General features: G+C 36.2%; 1 protein-coding gene across 1 annotated transcript; it reads right to left on the bottom strand.

Annotated features, from left to right (window-relative positions):
- Positions 1 to 322: 322 nt before the first annotated feature.
- Positions 323 to 24,992, bottom strand: PUS7L (pseudouridine synthase 7 like). Its single transcript, XM_008140572.3, has 8 exons — positions 24,083 to 24,992; positions 16,898 to 17,057; positions 14,917 to 15,109; positions 9,195 to 9,293; positions 7,415 to 7,496; positions 5,307 to 5,587; positions 2,346 to 2,399; positions 323 to 1,053 (listed from the first exon to the last, which is right to left on the bottom strand). Exons 1-8 carry the CDS (start codon positions 24,990 to 24,992, stop codon positions 727 to 729), a joined length of 2,106 nt encoding a protein of 701 aa, XP_008138794.2. The 3' UTR covers positions 323 to 726.
- Positions 24,993 to 25,698: the final 706 nt, after the last annotated feature.

The following is a 25,698-nucleotide window of genomic DNA, read 5'->3' as shown; positions in this document are numbered from 1 at the left end:
ATCAGTAACATACTCAAAGTCACTAGTAAGTGTCAGACATGGAGTCAGCCCAGATCTGCCTGACTCTAAAAATCTATGCTTAGATAATCGGCGGAGGAGGAAAGGGGGAGGTCAATGTATGACAAGATAAAGAAATTGTATAAAAAATGTATTTCAATCTTAATTGAAGATTATTTATCTCATAAAATGGTAAACTACCCTGAGGTAGCTATCATAAATAAAGGGATTACATTTCCCCGATGTATTTTTCTGATCGATAATTTCAAATATGAAAGAATGACAATAGCAGTTAACAAAATGCTTCATCTATCTTTATCTCCAACTACATGCTTTCATTACAATCTGGTTTCATTTATATTCTAAGCAAGAAGCTAAAGGATATAAACATTACTCTAAAAGCATTCTTTCTTAACTGTTATCTTGCAGTATTATATATGCTCTTCATAGTCCAGAAAGATTGCAACTTTTATAACACAATAAAGGTCACTGAAATGTCATATAATAGATAAGAAACACAGGCTTTGGAGTCTTAAATTCAGACCCTGACACTTACTAGCTTAAATGCCTTCTGGAATGTTAGTAGCAAATTCCTACTTTATTGGGATATTGTGTAACTAAGGGAGATAACAATTATAAAACTCATAGCACATGGCAGACGCTCAAAGAAATTTTAGCTCCCTTTCCTTTGAAGAATGACATATACATGGTATATCAACGATACTGGTTTTAAAAGTCATGTTTCATTATTTCCCTCAGACAAACAGTAGCATAACATGAAGCGTCAAGATCAAAAGAAATCAAAAGAGATAAAGTTGCTTCATCAATGTGGGAACCTTCTGCTTTGACATCAATATCATGTTCTTCTATTAGTTGGTATGAGAGATTACGGGGTTGTTTCAAAATCTTTCTATAGCATCCTGGAACATTCAGTTTCAGAGTAGGTACTTTAAATCTACATGTCTGTAGTCCATCTCTGCTAAGTACTTCCTGGTACCACAGCCCTACTTTGTTCTTTGGGTACTGAACATTGTATCCAAGCACTGGAAGAACCACCTGCACAAGGGAAGGGGGTAAAAAGATACATGAAATAGCCTTCAGAAAAATATATGATCAAATTTTAAATGTACTTTTATGACTGGGTCCTAGATCTGTAAAAACAGCCTCAGAATATAAACGTACAATCAGCCTAAAACATACTATTGAATACTATACCACTTTGATTATCTTTTATGCTAGCTGACAAAGAAAAGAGCTACCTAAAATCAAGAAGGATTCATAATAAACCAGATAACCAATTCAAGTCAGATATTACTAGACAAACTACTGCTAAGGTAGAAGAGATGGAACAAGAAGTTTAGGTACATTTAATTAACCAACAGACTTAATCTCTGTGCAGTCATACAATCTTAAAAGCATATTCTTTCTGTAACACAAAGAATAACCTCTACTGCTCAACTGGTATTTTAGTTGATAATTTTACATTCCTCTTACTAATTTAAAAACATGAAAGCAAATAGCAGACAGCAAAAGTAATGTTTATTTTCTCAGCCGCTTATGAGTAGATACTGCATTCTGTGGGGTTTTCCTCCTTTACTGATGACCTCTAGACATTTTTCTTGAACAGTACCAGAGGGTAGTCAAAAAAGAAACAATGTAAACAACTCAAATCCACACAATATTAATGTTTCAAATTCATTATGCTAACTGAAAGAAGCCAGACACAAAAGGCCATCTATATATATATAAAAGCCTAAGTGACCATTACGACTGGACGACCGGACAACTGGCCGGTAGCTATGACGTGCACTGACCACCAGGGGTCAGTGTGCAGGAGCTGCCCCCTGGTGGTCAGTGCGCTCCCACAGCAAACCTCCCATGGCTGGCCAGCCGCGATCAGTCCCGACTAGGACTGGGTGAGATGGCCCCAATCAGCCCCGATCGCCAGCCAGGCCGAGGGACCCCACCTGTGCACAAATTCGTGCACTGGGCCTCTAGTATACTATATGATTCCATTTATATGACATTTTTTAAAAGGCAAAATCATAGGAATAGAAAGTAGATGAGTTGTTGCCCAGGGATGGAGGTTGACTACAAAGTGCACAGGAAATTTTGAGGGGAGATGAAACTATTCTTTATCTTGATTTTTGTGGTAGTCATATGGCTGTATACATTTATGAAAACTCATATAAATGTAAACTTAGGAGATTGAATATATATACATAATACCTAAATTGAAAAGTGGCACACAAAAAAAAAGTGGGGGAGGGGAACTGGTCACATTTTTGTCTTTTGGAAACAATGTCTACATTTAGATCTAAGTAATACTACTTTTTAAGCAAATTTACCTGATGTATTGCATATGCATTAGCCGATTCCTCTTCTTCAGTTACTAGGTGAACCTATTTTTGAAAAACATGATGAAAAATATGGATGATTCTCAAATGTTCCAAATGCCTTCAAATTTCCCTAATTTGTTATGTAAAATTTGACTCCTATGCTGAATATGCATATATCCAAACAAGACCTTTTCACAGTTTATTTCTGGAGAAGCAGACTACATAAAAACTAGAGATTCTTCATGCTTTAACCACTGATAACTGAAGTTAGCACACAGATTTTGGCGGGCAGCTTAACATTTTTTTACTTTTACCTCAGTCACCAACAATCTTTTTCCAAATTACAAAGTTGTTCTTTATTATGCTGAATCAAAAATCTGCTCTGTCAACACTCCCCTCTCCTCTGTCCCCAACAAATATCAGACTCTATGGGAAGTGGTGTTTCTCAAAATGTGCTTCATAGAACAGATACGGGTATCACATGTAGGAGGTGTGTGATGTATTACGTTTGAGAAATGTTGCTGCAGGACATCACAGAATAACTAATTTCTCCTGCAAAGGAGAGCTCAAGTTCAAAGGCAGCAGCATCATTCCACAAGGACTGACAGCATCCCCACCTTCCTAAAGCACTCATCGTATAAAATAGTGTCCAGATAGCTTCTAAATCTGCTTGCTTTCCCCTTGATTCTCTACCCTTATCAATAAAGTTCCTCCTTTTTTTATTTTTTCACTTGACTTGTTTATTTATAGGTAAATAACCTGTTTAACTGTTACACTCAGAAATGGATATAAAACTCCAGGTGTGATCTGACCAAAATAGATGGGGCTATGATCTCTCTTGTATCACTTCTAGCTTTTTGTCTTTCACAAATTCATAAGCATACCTATAATATTGTTATTTAAATAATTTATGAAAATACCAAACAAACATGGTCAAGTACAAAAGAGAACTCTCTCCAGGTTAATATCAATCTACAAACAGGCTTTTGCTGTATGACTGCTCCCCAAATATGAATTCACCTGTTTAACTGTGCAACTCACATTTCTCTATCTTGCTCATAAAAAAATTAAAAGAGAATCTACCAAATGCTTTGAAGTAAAGATATACTTGTTAGGCTAGTAATCCTATCAGAAAGGGAGTCAGATTCGTTTCCTACCATTTTTAATTATAGATGTACAACATTACATGTCCTATATACCATGTCTTAAAAATCTTATTCTGACTTTTTCCTTTTCATAATAAGTTTTGAGCCTCTAAGTCCTGCCTGTTCTTTTCTCAATGCTAACTAATACTAGTAAAGCATAAATGATTGGCATAAAATTAAACAATTTTTTGCTGCTGATAAAAGGAAACTGCAGGATATAAAGGAGAAAATGTTCTCTTTTCTCCTACAGCTCCAAAAAGAAAAGCTGATACAATTCTGACCACAAAACTCCTTACTAATGTTATGTTGAACAAAGAAGCCTATAAGACACATGTATTTCAAAGATCATTGTTGTATCTTGTCAAAGTAACCTTTAACTTCTGCAAATCTGAATGAAAAATGGCTGACTTAATAAATAATGTACTCCCAGGTAATATTTAAATAGATAGGTTATCTAAAAGGTGTTAAAAAAACTTAGAATTTTTCATTATTTATCAGAAGAGGATCACTGACATTTCTCTTCTTCCATTCACATGAGTTAGAATTTCTTTCTACACAGTTTCAGAGTCTGTGTCTCAGTTAAATAACCATTCTTAGTAATTTATGCTCCTAGTGATTACTTTCTTATCTAAATATTCAAAAGCCATTCACTTAATGAAATAATAAAACTTGCTCAGCCTTTACTACTTCTTTTCTGGTAGCGAATTTTCTAGGGAGCTCTCCTCCCAGATCTCAAATGCAGTTAGGGTGGGATGGTTGGGGAAGGAGCCCTGGAAACATAGGCTTACGAATCACATACTCCAGTCCACCACAGCTATGGGTTTGGGGAATTGTGACCCAAGTCACACCATTCTGAGCCACTGAGACCCAATTCCATGGCTTTTGTTAAAACCATTGAGGAAGAAAAGCCCTCTTTTCTGGAGAAGTTGTGAGAAATAAGCGTAGAGTTGCTAATAATCATCTTGCCATTGAAGGAATAAAGTTTAAGCCAGACTGAGAATGAATCTAACAGAAAATCAGCTGACAGCTGAAGAAAATGAGGGATGAGGTAGGACATTGCATAAGACCCTGGATACAGCTGGGCCTGGATCAATCATGGGCTTCCAGCTGTGAGGGCCAATAAATTCCTGTCTTCTCTTCCTTATGTTAGTGTGAGGTGGGGTTCCTTTATTTGAAATGAATATAAACGTCTCTAAGATACTGTTAAAAAGAAAACAAGTTGTGAAATTGTGCTTATATAAAAAAAACACAGACACATTACATGCCCTATATACCATTATAACAAAAATATTTTATTTTTCTTTCATATTTTAAGCTTTTAGCCTCTAAGCCCTGTCTTTTCTTTTCTGTGTTAACTAACAGAATAAAAATCTCATTTTCTGTGGATATTTATGTGAAAGCATAGAAAAATATCTAGAAGGTCACAGGCCAAAAAACAGAGGTTGGTTTTCTGAAGGCAGGGGAGGAAATCACAACAGAGTCATGGCAAGGATAACAGCTACATCTGCAATGTTTTGGTTTTTTATTTTTAAGGAAACTGTTTTGTGCATTATTTGTGTAATTTTTAAAAGAATGTGTTCTTCAAAGGAAGTTTTACTATCTTTGTACCTTTCACTTCACACCATTGACTATTTTATTTTTTCATTTATTGATGTGTAATAAGCCTCAGCTGACAGCAGAGTAGAAGAAGAGATGAGCAAATATAAGTTAAAAAGAAATAAAATCCATATTTAGGTTTAAATTGTTTCTAAAATAAGGACTTCAGAAAATTAGTGTTCCTGCTAAGGTAACTATTCTTGGGAAATTCTGATGAAATGACACTTACTTTATTATTTGGGAATTGCTCATCATCACCATCTTCATCCAAACAGACCAAATCACCCTCCACCACTCTTGATCCATAGGTTGCAAGTCTGTAAGATACAGCCTCATTCCAAATTTTGCTGCTATATGCATGAATGTAGAAAATGCGCATAGAATGAGGAAAGGAGAACCAGGCCTGAATACAACCCTCCTCAGTCATGCTAAAGCGATGCAGTGACTCCAACAATGCTCTCTCTCGAACTTTGAATTCTGGCATCAATGAAAGTGTGCCTTTAGCATCCTCTGCAATAAAGAGAAAATCAGTTAGTCAACCACTTTTATTTAAAGGCCAGTTATGAAGACCTTTATTATGCTCTCTAAATGAGAGTCAGTGATTGCTGCTGTCTTTTATACTTGAATATGAAGATGTTCAGCACCAACTATAAATCTAACTACACTTTAAGAATTGTGTTTTTTAAAAATAAAGATCATTAATCATATGAGCCATTCACTTTCCCTGCTTTTAAAAAACAAAAAAAAAACAACCCAGCCAGTTTAGCTCAGTGGTTGAATGTCAACCCATGAACCAAGAGGTCATGGGTTGGATTCCCAGGCAGGGCACATACCCATGTTGTGGGCTTGATCCCTAATAGGAGGCATGCAGGAGGCAGCCGAAGGAAGATTTTTCTCTCTCATTGATGCTTCTATCTATCCCTCTCATTTTCTCTCTCTCTAAAAATCAATAAAAACACATTTAAAAATTTTTTAAAAAGCACAGTAGTGATTCCTACTTCAGAATGAAGATGAACTTATTTACAGTTATTAAGAGAACTTCATAAAAGAGCATTAAATAAACCTCTGAGCCTAGGGATTTAAAAAGAGCTATAATGGACATTTACAGAGAATTTTTTTAATAAGAAAGGGTGATGTCTGGATACCTTAAGCATATTAGGTCTTGCTGGTGGGATGCGTTTTAAAATTAGGGACTCTACTGTAAAGATGCTGATTCCAACAGGGACTTGGAGTCAGCATTTTAATAACTGTATCAAGTTTCTTATGAACATTAAAGTTTAAATATCATTGAAATCATTGCCATAAGGAAATTATCTTCTCAGGACTCTTCAATAGAGACAAATAACTCACTTTGAATTTTTTTAGTATCACTTAGATTACTCATAACAATTTGAAATGCCCATATTATTTGTAGATTGTGCTGTGGCATAAAAGTATTTCTCTCCTATGAATAATTACATATTTTTACAATATTTACATACTTAAAAATAATGGAGATTTTTGAAAACTGGTATCATTTATTTCAATGTTAGTGAAATTTAGTATGCACATATATGTAGATCACATATTTGAATGAATCTAAAATGGTATGATTGCTGTCATTATTACTTAAATACAAGTAAGATTTGTTCAGTATTTAGTATGTGCTAGGCACTATTTTAAGAGCATTACATCTGTTATTTCATTTAAATCTCATAATAGTCTTTTAGGTACCATTATTAGTTTCAATTTCAGGTGAAAAAACCAAAACAATGAGGCTAAATCATTGTACAAGCCCATATACAGCTGGGAAGGACTAAAGGTGAGAGTTACACTCATGTAAATTGACTCTATAACCCACACTCATAACTAGTTTTCTTTAGTATTTCCTATTAAGCATTCTGCATATATCATCCTATTGAGCTAGAGTTTTCAAAATTTGCAGTCAGGGCTGAATGGCAACTAGACCAGAACCAATGCACAAAGCATCAGATATAACAAATGTTCTTTTATTTAGTTTATTTTTCCATCTCCTCTAGTTGTAGTGAATTATATACTTCCATCAGTACCAGTTTAGAATTGGGAACTCCTATCTCCTCAGAGGATTTAGGTCAAGAAAAACTAAGATGCCATCTCTCCCCTCTGATCTCCCTGCAAGCAAGATTTAGAACAGACAAAAGGCCTTAAGATTGGATCAAAATTGGAGTACCTAGGGCATGTAATAAAATGATTAAATATACAATATATTACAATCTATTTCTTATCACATTTATGTAGCAATGAATGCCCTTCTGCTGACATAGCATTTATATTATGTATCTGCATGGCTATGTATGGGGTAAAGAAACTTTTAAATACCAGTTTGAAGAAAATATTTCTTTGCTCTATTTACAGGATCATCCAAATCTTCTGGTGTAAGAAATAATTTTACAGCCTTCACCTTTAAAAATCAAGCAAGCAAACACATGTTACATAAAAATGACAAATTACTTACTTTAAGAAAAACATGCCTCTTCAAAGAATAGGCTTTTAACAAATGCCTATTTGATATGTGATGCTACAATTTTATCTTTAAACTTCCAAAAATTAAATAACCAATGTTGACCTAGCTGGTTTCGCTGCTCAGTGGTTAGAACACGGCCCATAGACTGAAGTGTCTGAGGTTCGATTCTGCTCAAGGGCTTGTACCTCGGTTGCAGGCTTGATCCCTGGCTCCAGTTGGGGCTTGCGGGAGGCAACCAATCAATGTGTCTCTGTCACACTGATGTTTTTCTCTCTCTTTATCTCTCTCTCTTTCCCTCTTCCCTTCTTCCCTTCCACTCTCTCTAAAAAAAAAAAAAAATGAATGGAAAAAATATCCTTGGGTGAGGATTAACAGCAATAAAAAATAATCAGTTACATTTAGAAATAAATTTCTGTACAAAGCAAGCTTACATACAGGTTTAAAATACTATGAAACAGAAAAAGTGCTCTCCCATATCTTCCACAGTTGTTCTTCTGTCATTCTTTACCTCTATTACATGAATACAAGTGTGAAGAAATGACATAAAACTCAAACTTGACCAACATATACAACAAAAATAGGGAAGAATACAAGCATAAGGGAATGGCAAGCCACTAATTACATTCATGTTCTCAAGTCTCAGAATTCATTGGTCTTAAAATAATTGCCCAATTCTTTTTTGAAATTGCCAACTTTAATATTTTCTTTTAAAACCTAAATAGATGAAAATATGTTCTTTAAAAAAGACACATCTGTATTTTATCACTGTCTCTAGAACTGTGATTTATTTCTAAGTATGTGTCTTTGAGTAGCAATGTGGTCTGCATCATTAACTGTCAACCATATTTCCATGTACAAGATAATATTCACATGCACAATGCTTCTCACAAGTGCTGTTATTATTCTTTTCCACTCAAGAAAACATACTATAACACAAATGGGTATGGCACTATCATATGAATAATCTTGCATTTGTGCAAGTATATAATTTTTATAGACTTGTAGGTTTTTCATATTATGTGCAAAGCTATGTGTAGGTATATAATATGTAATTATATATAAAATATACACTTTAATGTATATATAATTTTAATAATTGGGCAAATGTTGCCTCTTATATGTGGCATTCATTTATAGTTTCATTTGAAACTAATCAGATAATTTTTCAAATCTGTTGTTCGCTTTTTAGTCTCTAGCTTTGGGTGAATTCCTATCTTTTATATAATCTGATACCAGATTTCTAAAATTATAGGGTATTACTTTACTCTAAATCTCTTATTCAGTTCACTTAGAATTTGGTGAGTGTTGGTCAATTCTCTGTTAAGTCTCAAACAATACTGCACATGGCATACAGTTGGCTTTCTTATAGTATGATGCCAAGAATATAGTAGCTGCTCAACATATGTTCAGTGATGTAGAATATGGTATATATATATATATATATATATATATATATATATACATTATATATATATATATACACATATATACATTATATATATATATATATATATATATATATATATATATGGGTGTATACATGTGTATATATGCTGGGATAAGAAAGCAAGGAACTGGCTTATGAGTAAGTGCAACTGCGAAAACAGAAAAGATCATAGTTTTAAGAATACATACCATTTCACTCTTCAGCAAAGCCAATCCAATTTGATCTGTGTGAACTTTCCTTCCCATCCCAAATCTCTGTGGTCCATAATAATTCACAAACCCTTTATGCTATGAATAGAAAGAAATCAATTAATTAAAAGTATATTGGTAGGGTTTGGTAGGGACTGCATTCTTGTGACACCAGCCCCAAAGTGGTATGTTGAAATCCTACCCTCCAATGTGATGGTATGTGGAGGTGGGGCTTGGGGAGATAATTAGGTCATGAAGATAGAGCCCTCCTGAATAGGATTAGTGCCATTATAAGGAAAGGCCAGGAAGCTAGCTTACTCTTCTTTCTGCCATGTGAGAAAACTATGTTGGCACTGTAACTTCATGCTCCCAGCCTCCAGAACTATGAGAACTAATGTTCTATTGTTTATAAGTCACCCGGTTCAGGGTTCTTTGTTATTAGCACTGAACTAAGGCAAATAAATACAATTATTACATCAGAATATGTAATCAAGTCTTTCTCGTCATATTTATTTTAATAAAGAATCCTGTAATCAGCAATATACAAATGGGGACCAAATGGTCTGAGAGAAGCTATACAGTTAAAGAATAAAAAGGAGAATAAACGATTAAAAGTTAGAAAATAAACTGAGTGAAAAAGCTTTTAAAATGTTAGCTTTTCATTAATATTATTGAGGGGTTTCCTGGGATGTGGGACTATTGGTGCTAAAATGGGGCAAGTTCTGGGAAAACTGGGATGAATTAGTTACCTAGCATTATATCTGATCTTTGCCCTGAGCTCTGTCTGAATTTGAGATTCTGCTGTCTGGACATGTTTGGAATAAGAAACAGATTTATTTTCAAACCCAGTTCATCTTTCAGTCATCTCAGTTTCTGACAGCCTGGGCCAAGGCAATGACATGGTGTCACTTCACCAAGAATAGAAAATTGTAATTTACTACTGCAACCATTTAAAGGAATTGGTCAGTGGTTAAATATACAGTAGGTCCTTGGGTTACGTCAGAGATCCGTTCCTATGGCGTGATGTAACACGATTTTCTCCATAAGTCGGAACCCACCTTCATAAGCACCTACGTCACTCACATGGAGCACACACACAGCAGTAATGAAGTGAAACAGTAAAAAAAAAAAAAATGTAAAAGAAAGATAACAATTCCTGACCTTTACTTGTGGTAAATAAATAATAAAACACATAAAGCACATATGTACATACATCGAAATGATGGGACTTTTTTTATATATATAAATAAATGGGAGATGGCGACGTAACCATGAAATGACATACGTCGAGTCCGACGTAACCCGAGGACTGCCTGTATTCTCACAAAGAAAACACCAGGCCCAGATGGTTTCTTGAAAGAGTCTTCCACATTCACTTTATGAAAGAAGTAGCCGAAACCGGTTTGGCTCAGTGGATAGAGGGTCGGCCTGCGGACTCAAGGGTCCCAGGTTCGATTCCGGTCAAGGGCATGTACCTTGGTTGCGGGCACATCCCCAGTAGGGGGTGTGCAAGAGGCAGCTGATCGATGTTTCTCTCTCATCGATGTTTCTAACTCTCTATCCCTCTCTCTTCCTCTCTGTAGAAAATCAATAAAATATATTTAAAAAAAAAAAGTATATATACTTATTCATTCGACAATTATTATTGAGCACCAACTCCAGGACTGTTCAATAAAGATGCTAAGACAATTTGTTATTGGCATGGTACAAAAGGCACCCTTACCTCATGCTATTCATGAAAATCAATTGCTGATAAAAATAAGTACTCCCTGTATTAAATCTCATAGTTAACATTTTAACTATTTCAAATTTGAAAAAAATAAAACAACAACATAGGATAATGTCGTAGAATAGCCAGAAGAATTTTAACTACCTCTTCTAATTACTTAGGGTTGGAAATAACAAGGTTTATAGCAATCAGAGACATGACCTTCTAAAACAAAACTTCAAAGACTTCTTCTTTTCAGGGCTTCTCAATTCCCTTCCCTTATTATGAGAACTAAAGAAAAGTTGGCTAATGCTAGGATTATTCCAAATGGGGATTTTTATAATGAGCAGTTATATATCCATAAGTACCAAATGAGACAGGCAATAAATGCTATCAGAGTTCAGGCCCCCTCTTTCGGTGTTCTGAGCATCCAATTTCAAAGTGGGGAGGGAGTTCCCACACCAACAAGCAATTCTCTGACATCAGTTGAGTGCCCCACCATTCAACTCAATTCTGACACTATCTACTCAGAGATAGCATCAGATGCTACAGGTTAAGTGGTCAGCGGTACAAGATTGCCTCCCCCCACCACCTTCAGAAGCCAGGTCAGTCACAAACCCAGGCTGCACATGTGCTTCTGATGACCTGCTGTGAACTGAAGGTTATAACAAACACTCCTTGGACTTCAGACACCAGCCAATAGTTCAAGTTGTTACCTGTACTTCTGACCAGCTTGCTTTAAATTAGAAGTTCCCAAGACCCCTACCTCAGGTTCCACTAACTTGCTAGAGAGGCCTGCAGACTCAGAGAAACGTTTTAATGACCAGATCACCAATCCTATATAATAAAAGCCTAATATGCAAATTGTCCCCTCGGGCGATCTTTCAACTTGGAGTTCGACCGGGAGTTTGACCACTTGCTTTGATATGTGCTACCAGGGGGAAGCACGGAACATGGCGGGCGTCAGTGACACTGCGCTGGCAGCAGGTAGCAGTGGAGGTGCTGCTGGCCACGATGGACTCCAATGAAAGTGCCACCATGGCGGGATGGTGGAGCTGGTGAGCTGGCAGTGCCAGGCCAAGGCAGGTGCAAGCAGGGGCCCAATCGCCCCACAGATGGCAACCAGTGGAGGCAGCGGGGGTGGGGCCGCCACCCCGGCTTCCAGATGCTGAGGGAGCCAGGCAGGAGGCCTGGCCCCGACTGATTGCCCCGCAGGCAGAATGGTGGAGCAGGTGAGGGGGCGGCACCAGGCCAAGGCTGGGTGCCAGGCAGGGCTGCGGGGCTGTGAGGCTGGGGGCACGAGCTGGGGCTGCAAGGCTGGGGGTGCGAGCTGGGGCCCGATCCCAGCAGGCCACCCCAAGGGACCCCTCCTGTGCACGAATTCATGCACTAGGCCTCTAGTTTATTATAAACTCAGAATTATGTGACCCAGGAATAGCCAGATGGAAGAGATGCATAGAACCTATGTGGGAAGTGGTACAGAGTTTCTATGCCCTTTCCAGGTGGACCAATCTCCCTGCACATTCAACTGGAGTTCACCAATCCAGAAGCTCTCTGAATGAACCCTTCTTTTGGGTTCTTTTGGATTTTTATGGAGGTTTCATTACAGAGGAATGATTAATTAAATCATTGGCTGCTGACAGTTGATTCCACTGTCAGCCTCTACCCCCTTCCAATTCAGGGGGTGGTACTAAAAGTTACAACCCTGTAATCACAAAGTTGGCTCCATATGAAACCAGCCCCCATCCTTAGGGTCTTTACAAAAGTCACCTCATTAACACAACAAAAGACAACTCTATCACTCTCAACACTTAGGAAATTCCAATGGTTTGGGAAGCTGTGAGCAAGAAACTGTGGATGAAGACCAAATATATATCTGAAAAATATATTTTAGTCATATGAATGACCAAATATATATTTCTTATAAATCACAATATAGCACCTCCTTCCTTTTGTAAGAAATATCATTTTAATAACAGTGCTTCGGGGGGTGGGGGGGAAGAATTTTAGGTAGGTCTAGAAAAAAAATAAAAAACTGTTAGGCAGGATAGATAGCTGCTAGGGCTGGAGGAGGGGAAAGTGGGGGGAAAAGGGGGTTTATCTCACCCACTAAACAAAGAAGTCAGCAGTCTTGGGACTTGCCAAGATAAAATCGCCAGATGTTCTCTTACATTCTGGGAAAAGCCACAACAATGCAAAGAGGGACCTTGAAATCTAGTCTATTGCCCAGTGTCTGGCAGGGGAACCTTGAAACCTATAAGGGGGGAAACTACAGGATGTCCCCCAAAAATACATATACCATATATATATAGTATTTATTAAAATACTTTTCATTTTCAAAATGTAATAGGAGCTAGAGCTATCAGCTGTTAAAGTATGTATACATTTTTGGGGGGACACCCTGTATAAAACCCTTGAACCCTCACCAGGCAGGGCACTCAGACTAGCTGAGTTGCCCATTTGTGCTTTATGCTTTATAAATTCAATTGCTTTGTTTCCTTAATAAATTCACTTGCTTTGTTCAATACTGCTTTCTTTCACTAGTCTGAACAGAGGGCAGGGGGGGAGAGAGAGAGAGAAAGAGGAGAGAGAGAGAGAGAGAGAGAGAGAGAGAGAGAGAGAGAGAAGAGCTGAGAAGGAGAGAGCCTCCTCAGACTCAGGTGGCTCCTCTGGTAACAAAACTACACATAGAGTATAAATTAAGAGAACTCCTATACACAGGTGAATGTGCTGGATTTAAAAATCTTTAATTGGATGATATTTTCCTGACTATAAGGCATAATATTGATTAAAAAACAGTTTTTGTTTGTTTTCCTAGGGGGAGGCATAAAATTGTATAAAAAGGACTTTGTGGCCAGAAACTTAGATCAGTTTTTCTCAATGTAGCTACAGAGTAGAATCATTTAGGGAGTTATTTTTTAAAATACTAATGCCTAAACTGCATCCCCAAGTGTTCTTATTTAATTGGTTTAGAGGGTAGAGATTCACTGCTGAGAATTTTTTAAGCCCCGCAGGTTGAGAATTAACAGTTCTAGATCAGGACTTGGCAAACTACTGACTACCAACAAGTAAAATCTGGCCCAACATCTGTTTTTGTAAATAAAGTTTTATTGGAACATGGCTATGTTCAATCATTTATGTATTGTCTATGGCTGCTTCCACACAATAGCAATAGCATAGTTGCAACATAGACCATATGCCTACAAAGTAAAAAAATATGTATTACTGGACCTTTATAGAAAAAAAATTTGCTGACCCATAGTATAGATGATCTAATTGAAGTCTATATTTGTATACGTATATTTAAATGCCTGGCAAATGTCATTTAAAATATATGTTAAGTAATTTTTTACTGTAAGACATAATATAATGTATATATAATGTCATTGGTATATGGTACAATAAACAAAATTCAAAATTAGATTGAAAAGAAAATGTTTAATTCCAAAAGATTATTTTCCAAATCACCAAAGATTTCTGAAAAGAATTACTAAACAAAGTTTCCAAAAACATTAATCCCTTTCCCTAAAATATTACCCTATATGGCAGATGCTGAAAAATATTCTTCTTATACAGATAGCTTTATTTTTCCCCCATCTCTGGGAAACTTTACACATTTTATTTTTTTAATTATATTAAAGTTGTTGTTGTTGTTGAATACAAAAATGTACTAAGAAGAAAATTTAAAAATAAGCCAAATGGCCCTAAATATAATTTTAAAAAATAATTATACAGGCCCTGGCCAGGTATCTCGGTTGGTTAGTGCATGTCGCAATATGCAAAGGTTGTACATTCAATATCTGGTCAGGGCACATACAAGAAGCAATCAATGCATACATAAGTAAGTGGAACAATAAATCTCTCTCTCTCTCTCTCTCTCTCATCAATAAAAAAAATATACATGTAAATAAAAAGAAAAGGTAAAAAAGAAAAAGTTTATCTTCTTACTTCAATGTAAATAGAGGGACTATCAAAATTTTCCTATAGTACTCTTTTAAAATTGAGTTTTCTTACCTTAACATTTTCTATTGCCTCCAAAATTCTCTCTCTCAGGTTTGCAGAATCATTTATTTGATTTTTTAAATTTCTGATGACAATATCAAAGTGATTTCCTTTGAGCTGACCAAGTCTAAGGGAATCATCTACAGACCGAATATTAAACACATTCATTCTTTTCTTTTTAATTTCCTTTTCAATATCTTTCAACCTATAAATGATAAATCATATAGACTCAGTTAAATCTTACATTTAAAAATATTATAAGTTTTGAATGACAGTTGCCAGGTAATCACTTATATCACAACACTAAAACAAAAATTTTTTCCATCTTCCAAAGTTAATGTTAATTCAACAAATGTGTACTAAAACCCCATTATTATAGGATTATGTTAATCAGTTATTTTAAGAACTGTGACATATATTCCTAATGTTATCAACTCAATCTATGTAGACTTTTTGACTTTTTAGTTCAAGTGATATAATTTCTTAACTGTTCTTTTGTTCTTCCTATCCTTAAATTTTGTTCCTTTCCTCCTCAGTCTCTCTTCCTCCAACATTACTAAGAAAAACTACTAGCACCAGAGGATTTCCCCAAAAGTATGCTCTGAACTCAAACTTTCTATTCTTCCCCAACATCTAAAGAATAGATTCCAACTATTTGCATAACTTTTAAGGTCATGTAAGAACAGATGTTAATTGTTCTTTACATTCATATTTACTGTAGTTCTTATTGTTAAACTATCTGTTTTATTAGACAAACTGTTTAGCTTACTACCTCTCCAAATATAGCTTCAAATTTTCTGCATTGTCTAAAACCTTACTATTACTTGACAGGTCATTAAAACCCCACACCCATAAGCCAAATCAAAGAACTCTCTCCTAGGAACCAATAATACTTGTCTTTGGGTAATTAAAAACCAGCTTTTAACATCAAATACCTTTTAACATCTAAAGTCCTTCTCTCTTACCTATACTGCACTTTTGATCATAAAAACAAAATTATATACTTTTTTGGTCCCTCATATTAGAGCTTAGAAGCATTTACCTGCAAATAGTGCATACTTAAAACATCTAATGACTAAGGATTAATTCATCTATTTTACCTCAAATTAGGTTCAATTTTGGCCCAATGATCAACTTTTTGAAAAGTAGCTACAAGGCACAGATTTAAGTACAATAATATTAATCACAGTATTATTTACAGTGAAATATTGAAACAAATTTCTATATCCAAAATTAGGGAAAAGTTAAATAAATTAGCCTAAATACTGGAAATAATTTTGAAATATTTCATGACATAAATTTTCTTAAAAGAATCTTAATTTTATAAGTAAAATATAAATTGCAAATACAATATGATTTTCACATATATAAAAAGTCTTTGTACAATGTGTGTATGTAGGATAGTCTCTGAAAAATGCATGGAAGGAAACAGATCAAAATATTATTGTGGTTCTTTCTGAGTAATGAAATTATCAGTGACTTTTAATTTCTTTTTTATATAGCATTTTTTCTATTTTCTAAATATACAATGAACATGACAATTACCAAACATACTTTTAATAATCAATTGAGCTCAAGGGAGGCTAAATTTGAATGCTTTACTTTCTATTTAGATTTATTTTAAATATAATGAAGCACAACAATAAAAGTATAAAAGTATTATAGCAATTAGGAAAAAAAGATTTGTAAGACACTGTCCTGAATATAAATGCATATTTGAATATAGAACAGGATGTTTAGAAACAATTTGATCATTTAAAATCAGCCACTTCTCAAAGTTTCTATGGTAAAATTACCTATATTTGCAATGTAAATTTACTAGAAAACTATATAGAAAATAATTATATTATCAATGTTGATAATAAGCCTATACTCAATAAATTAACATTAATGAGGTTAATATGCTCCTAGAATTATTCAGAGTTTAATCCTATATTTTCTTATTTGATGCAGTAAGAAAAAAGTTATCTCTTATCAAGTAATGTCTTATTACCTCTCTGGAGTCACTTTTCTAACAACCATTGCTTGATAGGTGATGGCTTTCTTGTCTTTAAGGCCTGCGTAACTAAAATCTGAAGGAATCACACCAAGTATGACAGCTAAAAAACCAATTGCTTCAAACATTTCTAGATTTTCTTTTCGTAGGGTAAAGGCTGAAAAAAAAAATCCGAGGTTACAAAAAAGGCAGCTACCATACATCAAGTACATTCGTAGCAGACTAACAGATTAATATAATGAATCAAATCATTAATTTAAATAAGGAGTATTTTTTAACAAAATCAGTGTCATCGATTTCAGTGGTCATTTTTAAAATGCCAATTGGCTCATTAAAGGTTTACAGAAAAAAAATTCAAATTCCTTAGTTTGGAATTCATATTAGGCCCATTATCCCTTTTCAGTCACCACATGTGCCACTTCCATTCATATATCCTATAATATTGACAGAGAATTTCTCATAATCCTTGGGTGGACTAGAGCCTTCCACAGCTTTGCACTTTTGCACATTTGAGTCTCTCTGTCTAAAATACGTTCCTTCCACTTTGTTTGCCATAATTCTATTCATTCTTCATAATCCAACAGCAGCAGCAGTCCTCCATCATATTTTTTCCAGGTTACCAACTCTGAATGCTCCCAAAGCAGGGATCATGTGTGTTTTATAAACTACTAGAGGCCTGGTGCATGAAATTCGTGCACTCAAGGGGGTTCCCCAGCCCGGCCTGTGCCCTCTCGCAGTCCGGGAGCGCTCAGGGGATGTCCGATTGCCAGCTTAGGCCCCCTCCCTGCCAGTTGTGGCCCAGCTTCTGGCTGAGCGGTGCTCCCCCTATGGGAGCACACTGACCACTAGGGGGCAGCTCCTGCATTGAGCTTCTGCCCCCTGGTGGTCAGTGCGTGTCATAGTGACCAGTCATTCCACCATTCGGTTGATCTGCATATTAGCCTTTTATTATATAGGATTATATCCTCAGCTTAACACATAGTAAGTATTCAAATACTTGTTGAATCAATGAATAAATGAACTCTATAAGGAGATGATTGCTTAATCTTGCATGTCTCCACAAACTGTCATTATCTGTATCATGACACTTAATACCAAGTATTAAAATGTATCTCTTTATGGTTTATCCACCCCATAGACTTGGAGTTCCAGTTCCAGGCCAGTAAATAAAACAATGCTTTTAGCAAATAGTAAATGGGAGTTGAGATTGTGGAGATGAGAAGGAGGTCCAAGCCCACAAAAAAAGGCCCCCAATACATTGACCTATATACCCTGCCAGCATTGACAGTGACAAAATACAGCAATCCTCAGTTCACCATATATACCTATAAGATATTTCAGCCCTGGCCAGTATTTCTCAGTGGTTATAGCATTGGCCCACAAACCAAAGGGTCACGGGTTTGATTCCCTGTCAAGAGCAGGTTCCATCCCTGGCCCTGGTTGGGGCACATCTGGGACGCAACCAATCTATGTTCATAGGTAGATAGAGACATACATACATTTTACATCTTTCTACTTGCTGGGTCATGTTTATGTTTAATGTCCATTTTTCTTAGAACACTCTTCAGAGAGGCCCATAGCTGCTGATTAAAATTACAATTTACAGTTATTGTATGGGAAATAATACAATGATTAATAAATAATAATCTATATATATAAAAAACCCTAATATGCAACTAGACCGAATGACGGAACAACCAAACAATCGGTCACTATGACATGCGCTGATCACCAGGGGGCGCGCGCAAAATATGGCAGCAGTTGGCTGCGGCAGGATGGTGGAGCAGGTGAGCAGGGGCGCCAGACCAAGGCGGGGCGCCGGTTGCTGTCATTGGGGCAAGCCTCTGGTAGTTACTGAAAATTCTTTGCTCCCACACGCCGTGGTTCTACCCAGAGCTCACACCTGCTGCCGGCACCAGCCCCGCTCGCACCGCTGCCAGTGCCGGAGCTGCCACTCACACCTGCTGCCAGCGTCCAGCACCGGTCCTGATCGCCCAGCGCTGTCAGCGGGTACAAGCGGTGGCTGCTGGCCCCAGTCACCCCTGAGGGCTTCTCCACCTCCCCATGCTCCTAAGGGGCAATCAGGGCAGCAGCCACCACTTACACCTGCTGCTGGCGCCAGCCCCAATTGCTCCGTGCAGTCAGGGGGTCCGAGCAGGGCCAGCACCATCAGCGCGTGGGAGTAGCAGCTGTGGCAGGAGCGGGGCTGCTGGCAGACAGGGGATTGGGGACCGTGGCAGGAGGGGCCGGGTAGGGATGCAGAAGATGGGCTGAGACCCGCCCCTGTGCCCACCGCAGCCTCGCAACTCACAGTTCCTTTCAAGGTGCACGAATTCGTGCACTGGGCCCCTAGTGCAATAATAAACTCCATGTTTCTTGTACTCAGAACTGCAAACCTACTTTTTCCCACCCTGTATATGAAATAGCTAAACAAAGCCTGTAATATCCATACTTTGGAATATCATGTAGTATTTAAAAGAATGGGGAAGAGCTACATGTTCTTTATATGTCTATGTAAATAATCTCTAAAAACAAAAATAGCAAGATTCAAAAATACGCATAGTGTATATCACTTATGTGAAAGTTTTAAAAATCTGCAATGCAACGTAGTATATTTTCAATGTTTAAGTTTTTACAATAAAATTCTATTTATATTTTTACCTAAATACTTAAATATAAGAATATTCAAACACTGTCCACTATTTTCAACTTTTTTTATCACTAGGGTCATTAATTTTTGTACTACCATAACAGCTTCCTAGATTCTCCAAATTTTCTATTACAGCAGTGATAAATTAAATGTACTATGACTCCTGTTATTCTTAAAGAACTGATAAAAGAAGTAGAGGGAAGGAGAGACTCATACAAGTTAATTCTGTGTGCTAAGTCACAATTTGTTTTTACACTTTCAGGGTATCTTGACCAATGGATATGAATATAAACCTCTGATTTTAAGTTAGCTGTTTTATCAGTTGTATCAAATAAAATAAAATAAAAACCCACATTTAAAATGTAGAGATTATAACCTCAAAATAGTTCAGCTGTTGTTATGATAGGATTAATTATAGAATTTAAATAAAATAATCTGGGAAGAAAGGCCAATACGACAAAAATGATCCCTGCTTTGGGAGCATTCAGTCTTGGAAAAGAATTTGAGAAAGAAGTGCTGCTGCGGTGGGGGCCTGAAGAAGGAATAGAAGTATGGCAAATAGTCAAAGCAATAGAAAGATCAAAATATCAAATATTTTCATATCTGTCCATAATGTTCTCCCTTTTTCAACTACATGCCTGTGTGAACTGAATTTTGTTCATTTCCTTCAGTCAAAACAAAAAATTACACCAGATTGCAGGAAAAGAAATTAGAATACAGCTGACATTTTTTATGTCAGATATTAGAAAGATTTGTAGAACTATAAAACAATACAATCCTTCTCACTAATTTTTAGTAGAAAAATATCATTTTTCATTAAGTGGAGGAGAAAAAGATTAAAATAGGAACAATACAATGGCAATAAATACATATCTATCAACAATTCAATCTAAAAATAAAAATAAACGAACAATGAGTCTAATGAACAAAATAGAACTAGGGGGTCAATGGGGGGAAGCATATGTAATACTTTCAACAATAAAAATTTAAAAATAAATGAATAAAATAAAAATAACATAAAACCAGAAGCATGGAAACATGGAACAGACAGATGAATCTCAGAGGGAAGGGGGGAGGGGGGGGACGGGACGCGAGAAACTAACCAACGACTTATATGCATATATGCATTACCCCTGGACACAGACAATAGGGTGGTGAAGGCCTATTGGCCTATTGGGGTGGGGTGGGATCCTGGTGGAGGAGGGCAATGGGAAGGAAAAAGGGGAGGACATCTGTAATACTCTCAACAATAAAGATTTTAAAAAAGAAAAATCAAGGGCATTCAGTAGAAACCTCAGAAGAATCCTGCTATGATAGTAGAGCTAGCTATATGACAGGCTTACAACAAAGTTTACTCTATACCTCCTTTAATAAAACTCCAAATGAATCCTCAAATGTATCTGCAAATCACTTCCTACTTGCTAAAGCAAAGTTCAACACTCTTTAAAAGAAGACAACAAAATCTGGATACTCAGCAAGGTGACACACAATGTCTGACCTAAAAAAAATATTAGTAGACATGCAAAGAAGCAGGAAAATATGACCCATACCCAAATAAAGTCAGGCAATAAAAATATACCCAGAAATGACAGAGATGAAATTAGCAGACAATAGGTCTTTAAAAATAAAGACCTACTAGAAATAGGCTCAAAGATTATAGGAAAACATGAACGTATAAGAAATTGAAGACCTAAGAAAAAAACAAATGAAACTTCCAGAGCTGAGAAATGCAGTATATAAATGAAAACTGCATTAGATGCTTAAATCTTTCATAAAACTCCTTCTTCAATAATGTGTTCTAGCAAAAGAGTATGGCACCGTCTAAAAAAAAATTAAACATAGACTTGCCATTTGATTCAGCAATTCCACTTCTGGGTATACACCAAAAAAGGCCCTGAAAACAGGGACCTGAAAATATATTTTTACAGCCATGTTCATAGCAGCTAAAAGATAAAAGCAACTCATATCCATTTGCAGATGAATGGGTAAACAAAATGGGGTATCTTCAAATAATGGAAGATTATTCAGCCTTAAAAAGAAAAATATTCCTACACATGTATAATATGGATGAACCTTGAGGACCTTAACCTAAGTGAAATAAGTCAATCACAAAAGGACAAATACTATTGTATAATTCCACTTACACGAGATATCTAAAGTATTCAAATTCATAGAGACAAAAAGCAGAATGGTGGTTGCTAGTGGCTGGGGGGTAGAGGTGAATGAATGAAGAGTTAATGGGAATAAGGTTTCAGTATGAAAAGGTTTCAGTATGAAAAAGTTCTGAAGATGGATTGTGGTGATGGTTGTACAACAATATGAATGTACTTAATGCCACTGAACTGTACACTTTAAAATGGCTAAAATAGTAAATTATATGTTACATATATTTTACAACAATTAAAAAATAAAGCTTTTAAAATGTTTTTATTGAATTTTTAGAGAGGGATAGAGAGATGGAAACATCAATGACAGAGAAACATCGATCAGCTGCCGCCTGCACATCCTGACTGGAGATTGCGTCTGCAACCCAGGCATGTGCCCTGACTGGGAATTGAACCGGGGACCTCTTGGTTCATGGGTTGATGCTTAACCACTGAGTCACAACGGCTGGGCCAAAAAATGAAGTTTTTTTCAAAGTGTTTCAAAGTCCTATTTTTTTGATAGGACTATTTATTAAGGAATTTTTAAAAATATGAACTAGTTTTGTTGTTACAAAATTTGGGATAGGCAATGTTTATCTATCACTTTTTCTTTGTTCTTAGACTTGTAGGTATACTGGTTATCTTCATACTATCCTCTGGTGAACCATTAATTCCTCCCTTTAACATATCCCTCCAGTTATTCATAGTTTTTGTAAAACTAATGTAAACCAATATGCACAAAGTTTTCACAATTTTTTTTGGTTTAACTCGAATTAATACGTTTAGAATTTCAAATAAGAAAAATCTATAGATGCTTAAATCACTATAAGCAATTCTTCCCCCTACATATAAAACTAGTTTTGTTTTCCCTTCTAAATAGTTTATCTGTTAGCATTCATTGCATGCCTCATGTGTCAAGTCCTATGCTAATAGCTTTCTTATGGAAAAGACAAGTCACACAACCAGACAGAAATTTTCAGGAGAGAAGACACCAACATTTGAGTAACTATTATGCATTAAACATTTTCATTAATTATTTCCTCTAATATCATTGTGAATTATACTTTATTATTACCCCATTAGAATATTATTATGAATTATACTTTATTATTATCCCATTTTTAAAGTACAACCAAAAGTTAGGAATTAAGTAACTTGCCCACGGTATTATTGTCTCCATTTTTTACATTTGTATGTAGAAACTAAGTCTTAAAGATATTTAAAAGTTCATAAATATTTTTATAAAATAAAATCATATAAAATAAAACCCACACAGTTCCAAGGTCCAAACTCTTTTCATTTACACCAGAGAGTCCCTATAAAGTACAATCTTATTTCTGTGTCACACACATCTGGGCAAATTTGGGTTACTGTTTTATCTTAAATACTTTTCTATATAAATTTATAAAACATGACCATATGAAACATCTCCCATCCCTCATGGAGGATATAGGCCAATTAAACATGGTCAGCCAAACCTATGGAGTGAGATTTCATCAGTTCCATCCCATCCTAGGAATTGAATATATCCGCTAAAACAGAATTCTCAAAATGTGGTTCCCAGACCACCAGAAAAAGCACCACATCTTCTAAATCATAAACTCTGAGAATAGGACTCAGAAATCTGTTTTAAGAAGCCCTTTTGGTAATTATAACACATGCTAACATTTGAGAACCTCTTCTCTAAGATTGACAGAGCCAAAGGAAGGAGCTCCCTGTACTCAGGGTTGTGAGGTTCAACTGTCTTAGAATACAAGATACTCTCTTTCCTTTCCCCACCATAGCAAACATACAAATACTTAATTTTAATTAAGATAACTTCCAAAATATTATATCAAATTTACTCCAGCCCTAACTGGTTTGGCTCAGTAGATAGAGTGTCGGCCTGCGGACTGAGGGGCCCCAGGTTCAATTCGTCAGGGGGACACGCCCAGGTTGTGGGCTCGATTCCCAGTAGGGGGTGTGCAAGAAGCAGCCAATCAATGATTCTCATCATTGATGTTTCTCTCTCTCTCTCTCTCTCTCTCTCTCTCTCTCTCTCTCTCTCTCTCCCCCCTTCCTCTCTGAAATCAATAAAAATATATTTTAAAAAGAATTTACTCCAATAAAACTAACTAAATACAAAATAACTGCTTCAACCTTACATATTTGAGACTGTTAACTATAAATGTCTGTGTTAACCACACTATCACCAATAGGGTTAATTTCTACAATTAGTGTAATTTGAAAGTCTTTATTGCCCATTAAAAACAGGCCCATATATTTTTTTCAATATCCCTCTGGACAAGTCCATTCAATTCATTTGAATTATTCAGTTTTCACTGTTTTTTTACTGTCACAATTTTAATTAAACTTATCAAAGAAAATGGTAATAATTTATTAAATTACCTGTGTATATAACTTTTCTTTCCTGGCATTCAACAGACCTTTTCCTGTACTTGTGTGCTTTTTCACGAAATCTTACCGTTATCACTGTATTTGGATTACCAGCATTGTAATTAGCTTCAGGAAAAGATTTGGTTTCCACAAGATTTCCAAACTTTTTGTTGACAAAATGGTGAACAGCTTTTCTGTGGTCTTTGTTTGTATCAGGTTTAAAGGTAAATTTGGAATTTTCTTTCTTTGCATCCAAGTATTTAAAAAAGTCAAATGCTTCTTCTTCAGATACCAAGTGACAGAGTTCTTTATACTCAAGATTTGGTTTTACAACAATTTCACTGTTTTTTCCTACAGTTATTAAAAAAGGAAACTTCTGCCGAATAGCACTATGCAGAATAGCCCTCTGGTTTTTGTCAAGGATTCTGCCCAGTGAGAATTCAGGAGACGGTCCAGGTAGCTCACTTTTAGAATTCCATTTCTCTTTTATACCACAGGCAAACTGATTCAATAGTTCATTAGTTTTTTCATCCAACAAAGAGCCTAATGCATAAGCTTTTTCTTCTTCGCCTTTGGAAGTTCCATCATTGCTAGTATCTTCCTTTTCTGAACCAGACTGACGATTCTGTTCATCATCGGAGCACTGGACCAATACATTGGCTTTCTGGTTGCTTTCCTCTTCAAAGACTAAATTTTGAAAACCTAGTTTTGTTTTTTTGGCAAAATTATTTGGCTCAGGCAGTACTTTGCTCATCTTGTAAGTAGGTTCATCAGTGGCCTTATTAACTAACTGTCCCCGTTCATCAATCTCAATCACAACAAAGTCACTTGGTGAGCTTTTTATGGTGCCATGAAATCCAACGTGATCAGTAATGAAACACAAAGAACTAAACCTTATTCTAAAATCTGTATCCTCTTCCATTCTTAAATAACAATGCCTACAAAAGAAATAAAAGTTTCTTCAGTTAGTTACCAGAAAGGAAAGTTGCAGATAACCAAAATAAATGTTTGCAGGATTTCTTTAATTATCTTTATCCCTTACAATCCATAAGAGCAAGAACCTTGTCTGCCTTATTCACTGATTATCTCATATTTTGAACACGGTCAAGCACATGTAGGCAAGCAAATCAATAGTGATTGTGGAGTGAATGAAACGTGTACAAAATAAGAACTGTCAGACTGAAGAGGAAGAAAGATCAAGTCTGCCTATGATAACTGAGTAAATGCATAATGCAAGAAGTGGCCATCTAAGTCCTCAAAATTGTCCAAGCAATAGAAACGATGCCAAGTAGTATCATAAGCAACGTAAAACAAAATATGCTATGTGCGAGAGAAAACCGAACAGCCAAGTACAGAGCAGTAGGAGAAAAGACAGTTGGATTAGGGACAAACTATGGAAGACACTTGAGGCCCTGTCAAGGCCTTAGAATCCACTGAGTGGTCGGAGGATGGCCACTGGAGATGTTTGGGTAGGAAAATGGCACAACCCCCCGAAAGACGTTTTAGTTAAGATGACTGATGGCACTGAGCAAGATACACCTGATGAAGAGTTGGAGGGGCTGGGAACACAATGTCATCAAGAGCAAAGTTGTGCCGAAGCCGGTTTGGCTCAGTGGATAGAGCGTCGG

This window comes from Eptesicus fuscus, chromosome 7 (genome assembly GCF_027574615.1).
Source record: "Eptesicus fuscus isolate TK198812 chromosome 7, DD_ASM_mEF_20220401, whole genome shotgun sequence".
Classification (NCBI taxonomy): domain Eukaryota; kingdom Metazoa; phylum Chordata; class Mammalia; order Chiroptera; family Vespertilionidae; genus Eptesicus; species Eptesicus fuscus.
This window is presented reverse-complemented; position numbering and strand designations above follow the sequence as displayed.